Raw genomic sequence first — 22,886 nt, forward strand, 5'->3', positions numbered from 1 at the left:
CCTGTCTGCCTTCCACACCGAGAGATCCTGAGTGCATCAATAAGCAGTAGAAAACAAGGAGGGCGTGTGTTCAGGAGCACTTCAGGCTTTGGGATAAGTGTTCCCAGAGAGTTGGTGGGAGCAGAAATGTAACAGAAATCAATGGCAGCGTTTGTGCTGGTTAATGACGAGCCAATACTGGAGTACAGCGAGTTCTCACCTGCCTCTGTGCTAAGTGGACAAGCTGCTGCAAGCTGATCCAGCTGGGAAGTGAGCCTGTGAGTTACACCCTGTGCAAGGGAGGCTGGGACCTCCCGAGCTAAGCCTGTGTCAGAGGGGAAAGGCTGTGACCTGGGAGCAGCTGCTGGTCAGAGCAGCAGAAGGGATGCTCAAAGCCACTGCTGGTGTGTATCAGATGTGTGCAGAAGGAAATAAGGGCTGTTTATCTCCTGGATAGATATGGAAGATGGGATTGAATTTTCCAGCAGCACCTCTGCAGCTCTTTGTCATCCCTGTGCTCTCCTTGCCCCAGTCTGAGTGATGGCTGTGCTCATCCTTAATGCAGATGTAGGGCTGGGTGTCAGTGCACCATCGAGGGGGAGTTGTGGGAATCTCCAGACTCCATTGTTCTGACATTATTGCTGTGTTAGAAGGGAAAACAGGGTAAAAACCTGCAGCAGCCTTGGTAGAAGGAGCAATTGTCCATTGCAATGTGTTTGTTACCAGTCTGAGCATGGAGTCAGCTTAATGCCATTTGGGTCACTGCTGCCAGGGCTGGAGGCCGCAGACAGGGACAGGCTGGAGTGGATGGTGTCCTGGTGTTGGTGGCTGTGCAGTCCCAACACTCTCTATATGATATCCTGACTTAGAGGGAGCACAGAAGACGATGGTGGAGGTGAGGTGATGCTGCAAGGCTTTAGAAGACACTTCTCTGTAAAGAAGGATTAGAAACAGGCTGGAGTCCTGATGAGATAGGATTATTTCTGCACCAGCAAGTCCATTTAATGGCTGAGGATCAGTATTCAGCACTGGGGACACATGGAGAAGGTTCAGGTGTCTGAATTAGCATCCAAGTTAGTTTCAGGTGCAGCCAATGCTTTCAGGACTTCTATGCAGCTGAGCCAAATTCTGGGAAGGTAGGCATCATGTTTGCTACCAACCTAGACAAACCCTGCTTTGGACTTGGAAAATTGTCAGGGATTTGGGTTTTTTCTTCTGTAATCCATGCTGACAAGCTGTGGCAGGAGAAGGCGCTTGGATCCAGGCTGAACTGAACTCTGAACGAATCCATGTGTTGATTTGCTATCCTGTCTCATTTCAGCCTTTGAGTTTTTGCAGATCCCACAACCAGGTGAAGGGCCATTTGCAGTGGTGCTGAGGGATAAGCCAGGACACCATGTTGTCTTTGTTAACATTCACCTGGAGCCATGCAGGATCAGAGCTCTGATCTCGTGTTCACACAGTTCAGCTGTTGTGGGTTGTCTGGGTGTCAAGGTGGGCTCTAAACCAGGGAGGCCACTGGGGCTCTGAAGACAGAGACCAGTTGTGCTGGCTGTCAGTGCTCTTGTCCTGCAGCTGGGCATCAGCACATTTGGGAGTTTTAGTGAGCCCCAGGAAGGAGATATGTGATTCATCTGCACAGTCCTGCTCCTGGCTGTGCTCTGCTGTCCTGCCTGGGCCCTCTGATGGAGCACCTACCCATTCTGTACAGCCAGGAGCTCCTTTTTGGCAGCTCTCTCTGCAGCCTGGCTGTCATGGCTCTCTGTCTGCTCATTTTGAAACACCCTCACAATGGTCCTGGCCTTTTCTGGGAGAAATTTCCTGTATTTCTCCCCACACTCAACAGGAGTGTCAGCATCCACAGGATTTCTTACAGCTCTGAGAATGCCTTCCACTGGGAACCTGCCTGCACCAAAGTACCCTGGCACAGTTTGAGCTGCAGTTTCATCTGATCCTTTTAAGAGTTGGGAATGGCTGTTTTGATGTCTGATATCTGTGAACATGAAAGGCTCCTTTCCTTCTTACTGTGCACTGGGCAGGGCAATGCCTGTCTCTCCCAATCAAAAATGTAATCAAAGATCTCACTTCTTGTAAAAAATGTATTAAGAAGACAGAGAAACAACGCAGCAGATTTCCATTGGTTTCACTGCTGGTTTGTTCTGGTTTCTACTTCTGTGCTTCTCTCTCCTGCCTTTCCCAAAAGAACTCCCATCTCAACTTTCCCCATGTCTTGACATGTTTAATTGCAAAGCATTGAGCTTTGAAAACGAAACAAACAAACAAAAAAAATCATTGCATTTGATTCAAACGAAATATCGATTGTCCTTGAGTTCCCACACCGTGGATATTGGCAACATTTTGTCAGCACCAAGAGCGAGGAGAAGGATCACAGCAAGAAAGCAAAATTTCCAACTGGAAGGAGAAGAAGCTGAGCCAGGAAAATAGCTGTGCCCCATCACTCCCTGTCCCACAGCTGCATCTTAATAAATGGTCTGCTGACCTGCTGTTAACATTTCCAGTTTACAACAAGCAGCATTTCCCTTAAACAAGATACTGATAAAGTGAAACAAGGGAATGGAGGGGGTGGAGAAGAAATTTGCAAAACATGCTGGAGTGAGAAAGTCGGAACATACCGTGTGTGTCTTGGGAGTGAGAACATGTCTCAGTGTGTGAATAAATATATAATGTATAGACATATGCTCTCTCTTCTCAGAAACTCTCCAAGCAGTCCCAGATTTTGCTGCTTTCAGTAGCATGGCAAAGGAAAAGGCAGGGGAAAGTTGGGGCTGGTGATTGAGGGTTGTAGGATGATGGTTTGGGCAGAGCATCCTCATTTGCTCAAGAGGAGACTGGTCAAAAAGAGGGTCTCAGGCATCACCTGAGAGTGTGTGAGGGGCAGGTGATCTGTCTGAGAGACACAATGCCCTCAGGTTTGCTCATTTTCATCTCCCAGACAAAGGCTAATGGAGATCAGATTTCCATACAAATTCAGCTGAGGAAAAAAGAGAACAGGAAGAGGAGTCAGGAAAGCGTTAGCACAAAGTTATTTGTTAAATGGATTTTTTTATTGTTTCCCATGAAGTCTGCACAGCGCTGTTGTCCTCTTTTATATTCCTCTTCTGGCATTTGTTCCCCTATTCACTGCCTCCACAATTCTCCCATTCAAGTCAAAAAAGCTACCTCTGAAAGACCAGTGTAACATTAGCAGAAATTACTAGCAGCAGTGATTTCAATATTCAAATGGACAGTATATTTAGTAATAGACTGTGAGTTGCATAAATAGAGTATGAATGCCTGGTAATGAATCATATCAATAATTTTCACATACAGACTGTGCCTTACATTTCTCAAAGGCCTTTACAAATACCAATTGATTCTCACAGCAGGCCTGCTCAGTGGAGGAGTTGTTATTAGTTTTACTGGAGGGTGAGGATATTGAGATGCAGAAAAATGATGCTACTTGTGTAGTTCATGCTGGGACCCAAAGTGAGGAATAAACTTGGAAGCTCCTGACTCACAGCTCTTAATCATGGGGCTACATAACTCTTTGTGATTTCTTTGGCTTGGCTGGAAGTGGCAGCCCTCATGGAGAGAGGTTTCTGTCACACCCCAAAATCTGGGGCTGATGGGATGTGGGTAAAGGCAGGAATAATTAACATACAGAGGATGGCAGAATTGGTTTTGATTGAGCTGTGCTTCAAGCTTACAGTCAGGGTTAGCAACCCTGCCCCACACAGGTCAGGACTGGAGGTTGTTTGACCTATGGAAGAATGGTTTTCCATGAAGAAAAATGGCAGCTAATGCAGCCAAACTCCATGAAGAGAAAGGGGCATCTTGAATCCAGCTGCACTTTGTAACTCTCACCCACCTCAGTCAAGGAAGGTAGTGGCTGAAGAGCACCTGAAATACTGGAATTATCTTTTCTAGTGTAGCATCTGACCCAGCATTCACCATCCTCTGTTTACTCTTGCCTGTCTTAATTCTGCAGTAAATTGTTGCAGCCCTTAATGTTTCTCCCACTGACCCCAGGATGCAGTCAGTGATGAGAAGAAAGGCAGGTTAAACAGCACATGCCTCAAACAAGGAAAACCTAATTTATCTTTTGCCCTCATGCTGTACTGAACTCACCCAGGCTGAGTCACTGCTCAGGAGAAGAGGCCATGCTCTCAGCTTGTGTAAAACTATGACATAGTACTCCCAGCTGTATTTTCAAACACATTTTATTCTAACATTTTACTTGATGTTTTGAGTGACACTGTACACTGAGAAACTGTCTAGAAGCTGGCCACAGTGGCACTTGGCTTTTTATTTTTCTCAGAGGTTACATCATTTCCAACACATCAGCATCTTAAGAGTCCTTTAAATTGGCAGAACAGCATGTGCTACATTGCACTTGTCTGTATCGAATTTCTTCTGCTGTAGCATTGCCCAGTGACCCAAATTTCACAGGTTCTCTTGGTCCCTCACAGCTCTCCACACTCCTAAGCCACCCAAGTCATTTTGCCATCTCACAGGGGTTTTTTGTGCTCTAAATCATCAGTCATTGGGCTGAAACTATTGATTCTTGCGATCGTGTTGCCAACTCTGCTCCACGGAGACTCAGTCCTGGAGGCTGGCAGGGGGCTGAGGATGGAGGAATAACCCAGGTTCCTCTGGAGCTCAGAGACAGAGAAGGAATGGGCAACCCAAATTGTCTTTTCAGAACTGAATTGCTGAGCCCCAGCCCCAGTCTGGCCAGCTCTGCCTGCTCTTCATACAATGGCCAGAGGGAGAAGGCGACGATTGGGACCCACAACCCAGAACCAAATTTTCCACCTCGGACTTGCAGCCTTTGGAAAGAGCATTTGTATTTCTCAGGGCTGTCCCACAGAGACAAACTTCAGCTTTCAAGATTTAAGAACAGTTTTAACAAGCTTATTGAGCAACTTCATTGTCTTGTCTTCCAGATGAAACTTGGCCACATCTACTCTTTTCAATCTATTTTTCCCTCCACCTTCTTATCAGCCTATTCAGCATGGAGTTTTACCTTTCCCTGACCATTTTCTGGCTATATTAATACTCTTTTTTAGTCATCTTTACCTGATGTAAGTGATATTTGTAGTCTCATTAACTCTTTCAGAGAAGAATCTGCATGTTAATGCCAAAAAGGCTTTCTTCTACACTATAATGCTCTTTCAGCCAAATTATTCCTCTAGGCTCTACCTCAGGTATTTTGTTCCATGAAATGAGCCTAGCATGTTTAGGGAATAGATTTTTTTTTTTTTTTTTTGCCTTTTCCCTTCTTAAGAAAAAGAAAGAAAAAGGAAAACATAGCAACGACAGCATGGCAACAGCAGCTGCAGCACAAAGGAAAAATAGGCAAACAGAATTCCGAAACACGTATTCACTGCTAAGCTATTTTTACTGGTTGGTGAGTGACTATGTGGGGGTATTATAACAAAATAAGTGAGAAAATAGCTTACAAATAATTCATAAGTAACTTTAGATGAGAACACATCTTAATGACTTCATCCTCCCAGCTAGCCCTCATGCTGTATGAATCTCCACATGCACAAACTTAAAGGTCACCTCTGATCTATGCTATTTATACTTTGCAAATTTGTACACAGACACATATATAACATTCCATACAAAAAAAATAATGTCAGTGGAGCATTAAGGTTAAATAACAGGGCACTAAGTAAAGAATTGTGCCTCCCTGCATAGCAACTTAAGGATAAATCTGTGTCATTATATCTGCCTCTGTCTTTGCAGAGATTTCTCCACAGCCTGGGCGTTTTGTGGGCATTTGCAGGGTCTGTCCATGGCTCCTGCCTCTGCTGCTGCCCTGCTTTGTGACCCTGGGCACTTTTCATTGTTTCTCTCTGGGGACTCCTTTCCCCATTCTCCTTTTGTTGGGAGCACACAGTCAGGAACCTCCAGCACAGAAATATTTGCATCTTTGGGCAGAGCTCAGTCACATTTGGGATTATGTGTGTAGTGAAAAGTGACAAAATAATAAGGAAAAACATTTTCTTTCACCAGCCTGATCTAGTGGGCAGCATCCCACTTGAGTTGGAACTAAATGATCTTCAAAGTCCCTTCCAGCCCAAATTATTCTCTGATTCTATGAAATGTTCTGCTTCACCATCCTCTCTCTCCCCAAAATGCCCCACTCTGACTGCAGACCAGTAAACTGTGGGAAGTCTTTCACTAAATAAAAAAAAAAAAAAAATTCATTGAGGGCTTGAGAGAAACAGCCTCCAAAGTGTTGGACTCCTTTACAGTTACAGCCTGATCTGTTGTACTGTGTGAGCCCTTTTTTTCTGTTCAGTCATGATCCATGGGAGACTGAAAGTAAACACAGTCTCTTAAGTCTCTTCCACAATCCTGATGCTTTTACTGGCACAGAGAAGAGCCCAGCTCGGCCCTCTGCAGCCAAAACTGGATTCATTTGTCTTTAGAAACAACACAAATCTGTTTTGCTGGTTAAATAAAGTCATTTGCAGGGTTCTGTTGTGGGAAGGATGTGTCAGCTCGTGCTGAAAGGGGCAGTCACGGGGATGAATGGGTTGGTTGTTGGGCTGGAACAGCCCTGTGCACACTGAGGGGCCCTTCCCCAGGCAGGCTGAGCCCGGGCTGGGATGGTGCCCAGGGGATGCTGCAGGTGCCTGGGCATCCCTGCCAGCTTCATCGTGGGCATTCCCACCGTGCCACCGAGTTTGGCATTGCTTATTGCAGAATTCATCCCACATCTCTGCTTTGGGGGCAGCTCTGGTTTCTGCAGCAAAGGAGGCAAACGGGCCTGGAGCACTGAATCCTTTGTGTGGCTCTGTGCTGCCCTGCTGGTGTAGGAAGCCAGTTTCTTCTTATCTTGTCTCAATACCACACAAAATGAACGGCACTCACACTCTGAGTTGTTCAAGGTAAAAAAGGGAATGTTTATTTCCCAAGCTCAATATTTATAGAATTCCAAGAGTGCCCATGGATCAGAGGATGAAATTGCCACCTCTCCAGCCACACTGGTCAACCCAACAGTCTATTAATTGTCTCCTCCTCCAGAAAGGAATGTAAAACAATCATTATTTACATGAAAAGTGCGTGAGAAACTCCATTACAAAAATGTAAACATCGGAAGGCTTAGAAGAACTTTAGAAGAACAGGGCAACATTGTCTGTCAGTCTCAGGCCATGCTGGTGCTTCCCTGCCCTTCAGATGTGTGACAAGCAATGACTTGCAATGTATTTCAATTCTCCTCACTGCTGTAGAGTTACTTGTTCTAGAAATTCTGGTGTGTAACTGGTAGGAAAAAGAGGTTGATGATGTTCTCCAGAGGACATCAGGAATGAGGAAGCAGCAGCTAAAGTGGTTTGATTCCCTCTGAGATTTTTTTTTCAAATGTAGTTGCAAACAAGCAAGTGAAATGAGATGCTTAGAAGCACTGTGTTTGTGAGGTTCTTTCTGGTTTTAAATTACTTCGTTTAAACATCTTTGTCCGTGAAACCTCCGAGGGAGCTCAGCCGCTCGTTTTCTCATCTGCATCTTCTGCCTTCTGTCTGCTTCTTGCACAAGAAAGAATGTTAAGTATCTCATGTACATCTGTATATACAGAAATAAATGTAATTGAGTTGTAAAATAGTCTGGTTGAGCAGGAGGAGGTCAGTGATGTCAAGTAATCCTGACACTTTAGTCAGGACCTGCTCTGTATTACAGTTCAGATTCGCTGAGGTCTTTTCCTGTGTTCTTCTGTAACATCTGAAAATATACCAGTGCTTTTCTACAGTGTATTTAGAGCGCAGCCTAGATCTGAGGCATTTGAAGAAATACTTCTTGACTCTTTTGCTGTTATGTTTGTATTTTTTGCTTGTGAAAACAATTCTCAAGAGCATTGTTAGGTGGGTCATAGCAGGAACACCTCTGGGCTCGCTGGGGAATGTGTGAAAGCAGGTTTGGAGGGCTTTTATTTTCACACCATGTTTCAGCTCTGTAGTGATAAATGTTTTCTGGAGTACAAACCTGAAGTCCCTCCCCTTGCAGGTCCCACTCATTGAAATGTAGAAAGAGATTTTTTTTAATTTAAAGGTTTTCTTAGCAGTCAGGTTGTGTCACACTTAGCCAGTGACAGGTCTGATCAGCAGCTTGGCAAGTAGCACAAAGTGGGAACTGCTGTTTATTTTAGCAGCTGATGGTACTAGACAGGTAGGATTAGTGCAGGACATAGGGCAGAGAGGAAAGGTAATGGCACAGCATGGGAAAAAATGAGGAAGGAACAGCTCTTTTAGGCAATTCTGTATTGGCAATTGACCTACAACTCCAAACAAGTCCCGACGTACACTACCAGAATTTTTACCATACCCTCTGGGCTATGTGCTGGGTAATTCCCACGTCCTTCAGCAGATGGGGTAAATCTGCTGAGTGAGATATCTGTGAGAGAAGCATTTGGAGTCCCCTGAAAATCCTCTTAATTCAGGACAATATTTTAACCTTGCAGGTGTGGGGAAAGAAAAAATGTGTTTCCTTTTCTTGCAGGCAGAACCAGCCCCCGCACACACACCTGGGTCTAAAACCCCAACTAGTATGTGCTCCTTTCAGGCAGACCCACAGCATCCTGTGGGATGAGAGGATGTCACAGTGGCTTTGTTGCTGCAGCACTGTAACCACAAGCAGCCCAATTCCTTAAAATGGGCCTTAGCCAGTTCATTCATATTTGATTAGGAACTCTTTGAAAGATAGGCACATAGAGCTAAGAGCTGGCTCCAGCCTTAGTTATTTACATCAGGATGGGGGTGATAAAATCTTTTATTAGTGTAGTGTTTAAATATTTTGGCTCTCTATTCCAATATTGTGGCAAGAAAGAGCCATATGTGTTCCTAGAAAGAGAGCCTGGTGCAGGCATTAATCAAGAGAGGATCTATTAATGTATTAACATTCAGAATAACGAGCAAAACCAGCATTCACTGCAGAGACTAACACATATCTGCAGTTTTGAAGTGTTTGGGAAATGTTGTGTTCCTCCATCTTTCTCAAACTGGTGTTCTGCCAAGAGAAGTTCTCTTCTGTTTTTAATTTTAGAAAGGTTAAATCTATTTACAAAAGCAAACATAGCATGGAGTGCTAAAAACCAGGAGGATGTGGGCACTAACAGGCTCCCAGGCTTTAGAGTTCACAGCAGGAGCTGCCTTGGCAGGGAAACTTGTAGGCTTGTCCTTTCCTTCCCTTTTAATGCTGTGCTGAGTAGGGAACAAGGTATGAAGTCCAAGCTGCATACCAGCTCCCCATCACCACATTTCTCCAGAAAGCACAGGACAATGTGTATGTATGTCTACAGATCACCACTGCACTTCAGGGGAGCTTGCTGAAAGACTTGGCACAGGAAAAGGGCAAATTTTAAAGAGCTCCAGAGTGGGAGAGATTGCTGGTTGAGCAGCTTGCATGCCTCGAGGTCATTGCTAATGAGCAGTGTCTTGCCTAAAGAAGTGAACATTTCATTTTAGTGCTGCTATGAAAAGCAGCCATACTGTGTCCCCTTTGCATCCCACACTGCTGCCCACTTTGCTGTGGCATCTGGAGAAGGCTGCACCAGGAAGGGAAGGAAGCCCTCCTAAAGGATGTGGAAAGGATGCTGAAGTGGTAGCAGAGCTCAGATGACAGAAGCTGGAGCATGACAGCTGTGTTACCGGATCATGCAAAAAGCCTGCCAGCAAAAATGCATCAGTTTGTGTGATATCCGGGTGTCTTGTCTTCTGTTTTCATAATTGCATACATGGTGTCTGCATAAATCTCTTCCCCCCCTGCACTTGCAGCAAAAGGAGCTGACTGGAGGATGGCAGCACATCAGTGGGAGAACACCAGCAGGAAGAGACAACCAGTCAGATGTGTGTCAGATGGGGAGCCCCGGGGCCCCAGGCAGGCTCCTCAGAGGCTGCTCGAACATGGTGCACTTGCTAAACACAAAACCTCTCCTTTTCCCTTCGGGGAGAGGAGCATGTTCATCCAGACATGAGAACCAGCAGTGCTGTCTTGCCATGTTCTTCAGGAGCTTAGTGCCAAATGACAGCGCAGGCAGCAACAGCAGGAGCTTTCAGCAAGCGCGTCCTAGCCCAAAGGGCTGAGTTTCCCCTCCAGGGATACAGTGGAATTTCTCCTGCTGTTTCAGTGAATACTGAAATCTTCCTATTTATTCACTCCTTAGCTGCAGCCTATGTCTCTTGAACCATGGACTTTCTTATGGTGAGATCAGACCTGCTTAAGGAGAGAGGAGTCCTGTGTGTCTTTGTTTCACACTGGATTTTACCATTAAAAGCCCATTTCAATATAGCTGGATGTACTCAACGTGCACAGGCCAGTTTACTGGTTTCCCTGCTATCTAGTTCTTCAAGATTTCCTGCCTGTGGACTACAAGTCTGGTTGAGTAACTCCACAAATAGAATTACTGATATCCATCAGCTCCATGATAAAAATAATAACATCTTCTCAGTATAAACTTCCACTTATGGCTATAGATGCAGTCAGAGGAATGTGAGATTGTGAGCTGTTAAGGGTTAAGACTCATTCTTGAGGACACAAGAAAATCATTTTGCATGTTCAGAATCAACTTCCTTCTTTGACTTGCTGGGTACTGACAACTCAGGCTTGCTTTGGTCCTGCTGGCAGTCGTGCTGATGACAGCGATTTCAAATGAAGAAAAACGAAGGAAAACATGAGCCAGCAAAAAAGCAACAGCAGGAAAAGCTCAAAAGCACCTTCCTCAACCCACACTAGCATCGTGGCACTTGGTCATTGATGTTGCAATGGCAACTAATGTTATTCCCAGAGCCAACACTTAAATTCCACTTTGGTAGATCATAACTGTAAGCAAGTCACAGGGTCCCAGAGGAAGGGGTGATTATTGACCAATTCTTGTTGCTCTTAGAAGAGAGGTGTTTGGTCTGCGGTGCAGAGCGCTGGCTCTGTGCAGAGGTGACAAATACGTGTCACCAATTTCCTTGATGCAAGGCTTGAACCTGCATTTTAGCCTGGGGTGCCAGACTATGACAAACAAGAGCTAGAAGACGGTAGTGAATAAACATGGTGAGAATTTCAGCTGTAATCTGCCATCAGGTCCATCTGTTACTCGTTCCCCCACAAGCCTTGTGAACTCAATGAGCCAGGAACGGGCATGCTCCATGTACTGTCCCATCCCTCAGCCACACAGCTAAGGGCTAATTGTCTGCTTGTCATTAAGTTTATCACTTACAGTCCCTTGAGCCATTACTGATCACAGGATCTTGTTCAGTTCTTTAGCCTTCTGTCCACCCCACTCGTGGCAAGGCTTCCAGAAGGATACCAAAATGATGATGAGGATAAATGGGTTAATCACATGATGGCATCTGCAATGTGGCAGAGTAGCAGCCACTCAAGATGTGCCTCCCAGGAGTGTGTCCTCTGCTCATTTAACCATTCCCAGCCCCAGGCACTCTCCCTCCATCCATGCCCAGCTCAAAAAATCAGGGGTTCATTTCCAGTTGGCAGCTGGTGAGTCCTGAGGTCTGTATGACCTATTTTCACTCTGTGTCATGTGCAGGCGCTTTCTGCTGATTTCCTCTAACCCAGAGACAGGAAGGCAGAGGCTTCTGAGCAGGACCATGATGCAGGAGCAGCCAAGCAGTGGAACAGTGCATGTCTGGTGTGAGTCAGTGAGGGATGAAGGCTCCAGCAAGCTCTTACTCTTGGGGAGCAGTGGTTTGCTTTGGGGAAGGGATGCCTATCTCCCAGGCAACGCTGCAGCCTCAAAAGTTTTGCTGTCAAAACTCTCCATGGTTCCAGACATCTCTCACTGATGGCAGGGTTTGGCAAACTCTGCTGCTTGTGTTATCTCTCAGACCTCATGCCCCAGCTGCAGTTCACAAGTGGAGTATCTCCCTGCCTTTACAACAGGCAGTCTTAATTACAGCCTGCACAGATAATTTTTTTTGCATTTCTCCCATAGGTGCTTCTTTCTCATGTTCCAGAAACTCCATGTTCTTGGTTTACTGCTCCTCTGTTCCTTCCAGCTCAGAGAGCTTTCAGCAAGGGAGATGAAGAGGAATGTGATAAGCAGCTTGGCTGGTTAATGAGCTCCCTGTCTAACTGAGGGATTCTTGTATGCTGGGCTCACTTGCCAGTCCCTGGTGTCTCCCTCAAGTTCTGCTGGCTCCCCTTGGGGAGCAGTTTGGGGCCTGGCTTGAGTTGCAGCTACTTTTCACTTTGTCCCAAGCCACGTTCACCATGGTCAGGGGCAGACCAGAAACTGCCTCTGCATGGCAGGGCTGGAGAGCTACGTGAGCCTGAGATTTGGCTGGGAAAACAGAGCTTAAAAAACACCCAGTCCCTCTCGTTCCCAGTGACAACTGCAGAGTCACTGCAGAGAAAGTAACGGGAGATTTTTCTCTCCCTAATTTATGTCTCTCCTGCATATGGCTTCTACGGAGTCGCTGATGTTACAGACAGATGGGTTGGCATTTTACTAGACAGAACACATGGGCTAGATGTTGTTAATGCTTGTTAGCTACTCGCTGTGCAGCTTGACCAGTCCAACACAGTCACTCACAGATGGCTGGGAAGCTGCAGCCGGGGTGCTGGAGCAGTCCAGCCCTGCCACATGTGGTGTGACAGCAGTTGGGATAACACACGTTTGGCTGCTCTTTCCAAAGGGATTTGTTGTAGGTCAGAGATAGCCATGGCTGTGGGAGCAGCACAGCTTCCCTGTGTGTCAAGGAGAGACTCTGATTTGTAAAGATCCTGAGATTTTTATGGAGGTATTGGCTTTAAAGGATTAATGCCGTAGTTTGGGGTTTATATGGAATGGGGTTGGAAAAATTCTGGGAGCTCCATGCCTCGTTCTCATCTCTACTCCTCCATGCTTGATGTTTATAAGCATATTTGGCTGGTGAACACTATTGAGCAGATCTAAAGTCTGTTAAAAACTTGTACTTTATAAGCTCAAGTTCCGACTACAGCTGGCTGCCAGTATTAGTTTGGAGTGACATCCCATGTGATTTTCCATTCTCTGTGATGTGAGTAGTCTGCTGTGATTTACTCTCACCAGCCATGTGCTCAGTGGAACCATTTTTAGGTATCACCTCAGCAAATCTCCACGGGGTGAGTCTCCTTCTGGCTGCTTTGGACATCCCATCAGAGAATCTGTGGATGCAAAAGTAGATGCTACTGGTGAATCATTTCCATTGCCATCTTCCCTCTTTGACAATGTTCAATTTGCAGCATAATGACAGGAGTCTGAATGAATCCTACAGATGAAACAGGGAATTTTAGTTTCTGCACTTGTTCTCTAAAAACTCTCAAAGCACTTTTGGAAAATGCATGGGTATTAATCCACACTGAGCAGTAGTTCTTCAATCCTATGATTTAAATTGGATATATTTGTCTCTGTCTGTCCTGAACTGTTCAGTAACATTAATGCACCCTGATAATAGCTGTCACATTTTACCCCGGGGGTTGTTCCTCAGTGATAGGTGAAATCACAGCAGTTCAAAGACCTGTCTTCCAGGATGAAAAGCTCTATAGGAATATTCAGATATAAAATAGTAATAGTATGAATCAAAAAATACGCTTCCCTTATTTTAAAGCCTTTGATCTTATTTTTATGGCATCGCATTTGACAGTCTAAAGGGCATTAACCTGTGGGAGAAACCTTTTGAAAGGAGGTGCTGGCTCCTCCTCTGCTGCACAGAGCACTGTCCCCCAGGATTATCCAGCATCTTTCCCCCACAGAGAGGGGTGCAGCCCTTCAGCACACGTCCCTGCTCTTTCTCATGTTCCATTTTTGACGTGAGGTGCAGGAGAGCTCTCCTGGATCCAAGCAGGGAGCTGTGGGGACAGGCTGGTGCAGCACACCCTGCCCTCCTGCATTGCTGAGCTGGTGCAGCATCCAGGAGCCATCACTGCTGCCACTCGTGCACACAGAGCCTGGGCCCTGTTCTGATTAAGATGGAAGGATACGAGCTGACCTCTTGTTCCAAAGACATTCTGGGGTTGTGGTTCGTCTCAGCGTTGAATAATAAGAAAGAGAAAGGAAATGTTTGCTATAAATCTCAGTGCACACAGGGCTGTTTCTCACTTACCCCATCCCAGCATTCAATTTTCTTCTTGGCATTGCCAGGCATTTGCTTTTCTTTGCTCAGCAGCTAAAAGCAGCTTTTTCATTACATTTCCTGGAAGGCTCTTTACAGGCATCCATCCCTGTCTGCCTCATAAATTCACTTTATATACCAAGCTGGTGACACAGAGGTCAGAGGTCTTGGCAAGAAACAATTATTATAAGGAAGTGCTCTTCTTCTTTGGGTTACAATAAGGATATTAAAGGGGGGGGATTTTGCTGCAGACGAGGAATGGTTATTTGTGAAAGGGAGGTGACCTGATTGATTAAGTGCTGCACATCCTGCAGGAGCCACTATGGGCAGGCATCCTGTCAGGCCAGCTGGAACCTGCCAGTTACCATGAAAAAAAGAAGGAAACCAGTAAACAGTTTGTTAAATAACCTCATAAATATTTCCAGCCATAAGCACATCTTGTGGTTCAATTTTGTGTTGGTTTTTTTTTTTTTTCTTTCCTTAATATTTCCCTAATTTTAAATGAACGGCCTGTAATTAAAGTGATTTAGAGGCTACCTGGGGACCTGGTATTTGAGCAGTGCATGATGCTTAGGAGAGATTGATTGGTGAGGCATAACTCAATTGGGGTATTTTGATAATGATATCATCACCCGAGAGAGCCAAGTTTGAGCAATTAAATCTCAAAACCTCGTGTTTGAGTTGTTATAACTTCAGCAGGCAGTTTCTGCATGTGCACACACACAAACACACACATATTTTTTTTTCCTTGGTTTTTTTCCTTGGGTTTTTTCTGGGCACTAGTTTTTTGGCTTCCCTGAGTCTGTCTGTCTGTCTGTCTGTCTGGGGTGATGTGAAGTGGTGATTTATCAGATATGCAGACCCAAGAGAGGGTGCCAGCCCGCTCAGCATCACTGCTTCCCCCCTCAACATCTGCACGTGGACAAGGCGGCCTTTGACATTTAGAAAAATCTTGGCATCTGAAGCAAGAGGCAGAAACAAAAGGATTTTCTCATTTAAAGGTCAGAGCCAGCAGCTTCTTAAAGGAAAATTTCAAATAGGTTTGTTGCACTGTGGCAGGGTTTGTGGGTGTCAGTGGGTGCCATGGGGAAGGTGTGAGGGAGCTGAGGGATGTTTCAGGACCAGCAGTGTGCCCAAAGCTCTGAGCACACACAGTGATAGCTTTTTGGGAGGTGATCACTTGGAACAGCCAACCCTGAAGGCTTCTGCTGGCACGTGAAGGCTTTGGGAAGAGGGAGTGACTGCCCCATTGGAAGAGGAGGTCTGAGGGATTCGTGTGATGAAGGCAAATTGCCAAAGGGGTCGATCTGCTGGGGAGATGTGCATAACCCACATTGATGTGGACAGCACAGCACTCTGCAGGGTAGGGTGGGGAACACCACAAGGAGAAGGGAAAGGGGGAGTGAGAACTCAGGCACAGAGGCCACAGCATGGCCCATAGTGCTGGAACAGCCTGTGGAGCTGCACATTGACCCTAGCCCTAGCTGGAACCCTAACCCTAGGCACTAAACCCAGCCTAGGGTTAAGGCTGTTTCCAAGGAAAAAACTGTGGTGGAAGGCATGTTGTGGCAGTTTTGTGTTCTCCTTGGGATGCCTTTTGCAGCTGCAGTGTGCCTGGAACTCTGGGCTTTCTGGTTTCAAAACCCTAACCCTAGCTGGAACCCTAACCATAACCCCAGCCTAGCGTTAATTCTGTTTCCAAGGAATAAGCTGTGGTGGAAGACATGTTGTGGCAGTTTTGTGTTCCCCTTGGGATGCCTTTTGCAGCTGCAGTGTGCCTGGAGCTCTGGGCTTTGTGGTTTAAAATCCCCAACCCAAGGTAGAACCCTAACCCTAACCCTAGTGCTGGGTGTGAAGCTGTGGTGCCCCTTCCCTCAGTACACTCGGGGCTGGTTGCTCTGTGTGCTCAGAGCTGGCATCCATGGGGACACAACACAGACAGTGATTTATGGAAGGAGCAGAGCAGATGAGATGGGGCCTTCCAGATACATTCACTGGGTAAATGTCACCAGGCAATGATTCACTTGCCCCTTTTGACCCCTAATACATCTTAGCCTTGGAAAGCACCGTCCGCCATAGAGCGTGGCCAAGCAGCATCTGCAGAGCAAAGGTTTGTCACCACGCCAAGGGGTGGCTCTGGCAGCCCTGCCAAACCCTGGACTTCATCCCTCTGCATGCTGTGGAGGTGTTGGAAGCTCCTTTGTTCCCAAGCTGAGACACAACTGTCTTGCCTGCTGTGCCTGGCACAAAGCTGCACCATCCCTGTTGTCAGCTTGCCAAAACCCATTCAGGAAATCCACCTGCGACGCTGGATGTGTGTGTTTGAAGTTGCTGGAACACATGTCCTGCATGGATTGCATCCCCAAAGGCAGTTGTGCTTTCTCAATGTGGAAATCAGAGGTTGAAAATCCTCACTTCATTTTGAAATCCCAAGGTGTATAGAATTCTGTTGTATAGAATTCACGTTGTGCAGAATTTTCCCGTTTCTGCATTTCTGCTCCGTATTTTCTGATAATACCATGTCCCCATGCCAGCTCTCTCCTTGGGGTGTGCAGCCACCCTATTTTCAGTCTTAATCCGGTGTCTAAAGGTCTGCATGACCTTGGGTCTTACACTCAACCCATATTTTTTAAGAAGCAACCTTTGTGTGATTAAACTCACGCTGCATGTCAGCTCATAGCCGATGGCACTTTTGGAGCCATTGTTTTTAGCTACCAAAATATGTCAGAGAGAAGAGGAAAAGGGTGTACAAGAAAATAAAACCTGAGAGAGAGTGCACTTCTGAACCATGTGGTAGCTTGTTAGTGGGTAAAGGAGACACTGTCACACTTTTGACATAGGTCCCCCTCGGCAGCTGGAGGAATCAGAGAGGGAAATGCTGGGTCTTGGCTTTCAGGAAAGTCTGTGTGCAACACCAGCAAGGGTGCAAAGAGCCATCTCAGCAGGAGCAGTGCAGACAGGGTCCTGTACATGTTACATTGAAGTGGCAGTAGTTAAGGAGCCTTTTACAGTCCATATGTTGCAGTTTTATGAGCCCAGTTCATCCAGCTGCAGGTCCATCTCCAAGAGGGACATTTGGGAATGCCTATTGCTCCCTCTCATCATTTGTATTGTCTGCTCCTTGCTGAGATGGAGAGAAGAACCTGCTTTTCTACCACGTTGGTGGTTATTGGAGAGATTTTTACATGTGTATCTGAACTATAAAGCCTTGAATAATTTACTGGTTTCCAGAGTTAAGAGGAAGATTTATGATGTTTCCTTCTGGCAGGTGGCTGATGATCTTGATTCCCCTGAAGAAACAGTTGTGCTAACAGCTCCCTTCTCTGAGCAGCTACTGCAGGTTCATGTTGTTCTGTGCTAAATAGACCAGTGTTGTTGTGGTTTGTAATACAGAGAGGCCTGTCCCCTGATAATCTGGTTACTATGGGGTAGCACAGCCTGCAAGGAGACAGACAGGCTGTCACCCTTCAAATCTCCAACCAGAGTCACATCCCACCCAGCCCAGCAGAGCTGGGTGTGCAGCAACACTGGGCAAAGAGTAATTTCCTTTGCTTTTCTAGAAAAGGTCCCCCATAGCCCTTAAATCAGACTAAACTGGCAACAGAGCTTAGTGAAAGCTGAACTCCTTCCTTTTGCAAGTATTTGAGATCTGAATAAAACATAACAGAGACCTGAGTCTTGGTAGTTTAGTGAGCCAGACAGACTTTTCCCATGAATTAGAAGAAACCAATATAGGGGTATGTACAGGGTACCTGAGAGATGGTGTTTTCATCGTGATGAGCTGCTGATCTGTGCTCAGGGAAACTGAGGTTTAGGAGGGAGTATTTACATCTCTGGTGAAGCACTGCACTTGTGTGGCCCAGCACAGAGAGGAAAGGGAGAGTGAAGCACGATGGTGGTCCTCAAAGTGTCCTCTTGCATTGACTCCTCTATGCATTGACTGGGGTGGATGGGGATACTCTCAGATCCAGCTTTTCCTTTGATCCCCTGTATTCAGTTTGACTCTAAATGTTGATGCTTTTTTCCTTTTTTCTTTCTTTTTTCTTTGCTTTTTGCCCCTTCTCTTTAAGAGCAACAGCACACTGTAGCAGTGGTGTCAGTAGTGTTGGGCACAGAGCAGTCAGGGTTGGCTTTGAACGTGCTCTGGTCTCTCTCACCCCATTCCCACTCATGGACTGTCCCCATGGATCAGTGACACTTGTTTATGCCTCTCTCAGCTTTGTATTTTATTCCTAGATGGGCTGGGATGGCTTTTGGCTTCACCTAAACTCAAAATTGTAGGGAATGCATCAGCAGAGTGAAGGTGATTGCAATACGTGGAGTGTGCTGTGAATAGCTGATCTGTGCGGGCACCTGCAGCAGGAATATCCAGGAGCTGTCTTTGAGGATTGAAACTTTTATAAATAAATAAAAAATATATTAAAAATGGGTGGAGGGAATCCTAGCTATGAACAGTGAAGAGCTCGACTTGAGTGCCCTTGCAGCTTTGAACTGCTGGAAATTTCATATTTCTTATCTTCAGAAATACAGTTTTTAGAGCTGGAACCACAGGCATGCTCTGCATTGATCCAGAGTGGTGTGGACCACCAGAGCCTGCAGCGTTCACTCAGCAGAGCATCCCCCCCATGTCCTTCCTCCCCTCAGTTCCTGCACACCCCTGTGCATCCCCCTGCCCTGCTCTGATCCCTGCTCCCTCCTGTTCCTGCCTCGGGCACTTCCCTCTCTGCCAGCAAGTGCACCAGGCAGGGTGCAGGCTGGCTTTTGAAAAGGAATCCTGTGAATTAATGGGAACATATTGCTATTATTTCATATAATCACTTTATTTGTAAAGCACAGGCTGCAGAGGTACTCCCGCTGTTGAACCCAAAGCAGCAAATCTATCTATATATCCCAGTCTATACTACATTATGAACAGATGGGTGAAGAAAAAAAAGCAATAAAAACAAATAATAAGAAAAGTTACGATGATAGCAATTTTAAAACACTCCTAGGGGGAAAAAAAAAGTTTCTCCATTTTTTTTAAAGCAATGTGAGATTGAATGAGCTGCACTGCAAGTGCATCCATCCTCTAAGTTCACATGTAAACATCTACTGGCAGAGGAAGAATTGCTTTTTTTCCAAGTGGCTGCCTTCTCGCCTTGTGCCTGTTACAGAAGCAATCATAAGAAACCTGGGTGAGATGGCTGGGGTTTGGAAACATTTGGGGGTTTTCTTTGATTTTTTAGAGTTCCTGGGGAGACAGAGGCTATGGGGGTGAGAGGGAGGATGCTGCCTCCCTTGACAGCTGAGAAAACTCAATGGGAAATAGCAATTTTCTCAGGAGCATGTATTTATCCACATAACTTTCTCTGAACATTATTCTTCTGCCTCTGCTGCAGGAGGAAACTTTATGAACAATAGCAGAGAGAAACTACCATTAATCTCATAAAAAAGGAGAAGATATTCAAATGTAGCCTTCACCCATGGCACCAGCGAGCTCAAAGGAAAAAAAATTTAAAACATTTATGTTGCTCTGTTTTTGAGGTCATAAAACACAAGCAAATGGTCTGGCACTGGATGCTAAATTTCTTAAGGAATTTAATTAATTAAACTAGTAAACCAATTAATGGATTTGCTTGTAAATTCTTAGAAAATTAATTCTGTGCCCAAGGAGTGTTTTAAATCTGCGAGGGAGGCTGTGTATTTCATACAGAACTTGAATTCCCATTCCAGATGAATCCAGCTCGGCACTGAGAGAGCCGGAGATACAAGTGATGCATTCATAATACTCGGACCTTCCTCCAAAACTGGCACTGCTCATCAGCTGAATCTGGGGGGGATTTGCAAAATAAAACCTGTGCTGCTGCCACAGCACCCATCTCCTGTGCTTCTGCTCTGCAGTGACACCTCTGGCTCTGTGTGGGCTGGGAATTTACATCATTCCTGATGCCTCCAACTGGCTCCTTCATCTGCCATCTCTTCCCTCTTTGATCTGCTCCAGGGGTACCTCAGGTGCACAGGAGGTACCAGGTAGCTCTGGTAAGCAGCAGATCAAAGCACAGGATTTGCTGGAAAACAGCCCAGCCAAATCAAAGATCTAAACAAAAGCTAATTCGCTTTTCCACGTGAAAACCTTGTTTTGATTCCCTGCCTGCCTGGGGGATGGCGGGGGCATCCTCTGTACCTTGCACTCCTCACAATCCAAAGTGACCCAAACATGGAGGGTTCATAATCAAATCTGTCCAGGCTCTTGAGAACATGAAATGGGAAGGAAGCATGTTCTTTGGGGCTCTCAGCAGCTAAAGCCATGCTTTCCCCTCCCATGGCAACCTTCCACTTTGGGTCTTGGCATCCTTTGATTGAGGAGGGGGATGCCAGCCGTGCCTGGCACCACTCATGCTGTCCCACCTCACCTCCACCAGGAAGCAGAGCTGCAAAGCAACTAGGAATGGGAGTATTTTGAAGAGGAAAATGGCAGGGGAAAAAAAATTAGCATTTGCACTGTGATGTTTTTGCCGTTTATTAATAAACAAGCTGCTTTCATGCCTCCGGGGGCAGGAGAGGCTTCAAGCATTCCTTATTTCTCTTGCATTTAGCTTTTTTTTTGCTTGTTTTATATGTTACAGGAGATTTGTAGTGTCTTCCCACATGTTGAGTTTCCTTATTTTCTTGAGAGCTTCCCTGGAATAATTCCTCTGGTGGCTTCGGCTGTGTGCTGCCAGGCTGATTTAAACACTTTAGGGATGCAGGGTGGATCAGTACTCCTTGGGAAGGAGTTGTGCTAATCAGGAACAGGTCTGCTCTCTCCTACAGATGTGGCATGACTTCATGGATAAATGTTTTCATGGAGAGAAAACCCTGTGCAGAGCTCCTGCCACCTTGGGTGGTGTTGGTGACAGTGACCCTGATGTGGCCACCTCTGTTCTGGGCTCTTTCCAGGATGGTCAAACATCTCCCCAGTGCCACATTTGTCACCAGGGAAGGCTCACAGGGGTCCTGCATGGGGACATTGGGATGCAGGACTCAGGAATGCCATGTGCCAAACAGATGGCATGTCCTTGGTGGCAGCAAATCCGTGCCAAAGGAGGCTTCAGGGTGGCACTGCTCTTGTGTCAGGGAGATTAATTCAAACCCTCTGGTATTAATGGCCTTGTTCTTGTTTCCCTTTAGGCCTCCAGCTCCTCTGGTGGAAAAATGCAGCATTAAAACCTTCAGGTATTAATGGGTTTGTTCTTCTTTCCCTCTAGGCCTCCAGCTCCTCTGGTGGGAAGATGCAGCTTCTGGAGACGGAGTTCTCGCGCACCATCCGGGAGCTCATCGAGCTGCACCTGCTGCGCCAGGACAGCATCCCAGCCTTCCTCAGCGCCCTCACCCTCGACCTCTTCAGCCGCCAGACCATCGCTTAGTGCCCCACTGCCAGCTGCCAGCCAGGTTTGGCCCTCCTGGGCAGCACACTCGAGGTAGCAAGGAAAAATTCTCCTGTTCACCACCCCTAATTTGTGGTGTTGGGTTGCTTCTGTTTTGCAAGGAACTTCTTCCCCTTTCTTTCATGCTGAGTGACAAATCCCACCAGTTCCTCTGAAAAGCATAATTTTCATCCGGTGGGAGGGCAAGTCTAGCTCCGTCCCAGGGCTCTCCTGTGCCAGGATCCAATCCCTGCCTTTGAACTGGGCCATGTGTTCATCACTACCCAGATTCTCAGGATCTGTCTGGAAATATGGTGGGAACTGCTGGTTTGAGGAGCCTCAGCATCACCATTCACATCTTTTCCCAAAAAGATTCCCTAAATCTGAGCCCTAGCAAAGAGACAAACCTGCATCAGGCTGGTGCTTTCTGCTGCATGGTTTTCCTCTTCTAATGGCAGCCAAGGGTTTGGTCCCTGAGGACAGAGACCCAGGGAAAGTCTCCTGCTCTTGCAAACATCTCATCACTCAGCAAGTCTGAAATTATTTTTAAGATATCAGTGACCTGAGTCTGCCATCACTGAGTGAAAAAGCACAAGCATAAATGGCCATTTGAAGCCCCTATACCTGTGTTGACACCTCTGTGGCTCAGTCACTGCCATGCTTTTGGTTCCTTACTGAGACTATAGGTTATCTTGGTTATCTCAGGACTGTAGAATTGTGGAAAGGAGCAGTTTGGGCTCCATTGTGTTCAGTGCTGGTGGCTTTAGCCTGCTGCCTGCCACCACCCTGTGGGTATCTGTTTTGAGAGGTCTCCTTCCTCCTCCCCTGCATGGAGGGTGGAGCATCTCCAGAAGTCTGACATTTTGTATTATAATGGATGTAGCTCTTCTGTCATAATAATAAATTGTCACTGCCAAACTGGGTATATGATTCTTATTTGGGATGCACTCTGTTCCTAGCTCTGCTCTCCCACATGTAGAGGAAGAGCACATCAATGATCTGATGTGCTTCACAAAGGGAGGACATCATTATCTCTGTTTTTCCAGGCAAGTCTCATTCACAGATTTATAGATTCATCAATGGTTTGGATTGGAAGGGATGTTAGAGATCATTTAGTCCCAACCCCAGCTGCCTTAAACCAAATCAGTTTGCTATAAACCTCTGTGTATATTGATTTCCCCCTGATTTCAGCAGGACACACTCCCTAGGCTTGGAGAAAAGGTAGCAGTGAGCAGGCTGGAAAGTTAGCTGAGATACTTGCAGTGACTGCAGGGTTGGCCAGGCTTGCTGGAGTCACTTGGAGACCTGTTGATGTGTCTCCAGGCATGGAAAACATCTGCTGTTGACCGGAGGTGGAAGGACAAACATGAGACCTGGAGAGGCTGCAGCCCCCATCTCCTCAACTCACCTCTCTGCAGGGAAGCACGATAGCAAA

General features: G+C 46.2%; 1 protein-coding gene across 1 annotated transcript in view; it reads left to right on the forward strand.

Moving 5' to 3' along the window:
• Positions 1-22,360, forward strand: part of MAD1L1 (mitotic arrest deficient 1 like 1) — a 346,877-nt gene extending 324,517 nt beyond the window's left edge. The window contains exon 18 of the mRNA XM_058035443.1: positions 21,293-22,360. Coding sequence (XP_057891426.1) covers positions 21,293-21,451 — 159 coding nt within the window. The 3' untranslated portion in view covers positions 21,452-22,360. The remainder of the gene's footprint in view (positions 1-21,292) is intronic.
• Positions 22,361-22,886: the final 526 nt, after the last annotated feature.

The sequence above is a fragment of the Melospiza georgiana genome, chromosome 16, assembly GCF_028018845.1.
Source record: "Melospiza georgiana isolate bMelGeo1 chromosome 16, bMelGeo1.pri, whole genome shotgun sequence".
Lineage (NCBI taxonomy): Eukaryota > Metazoa > Chordata > Aves > Passeriformes > Passerellidae > Melospiza > Melospiza georgiana.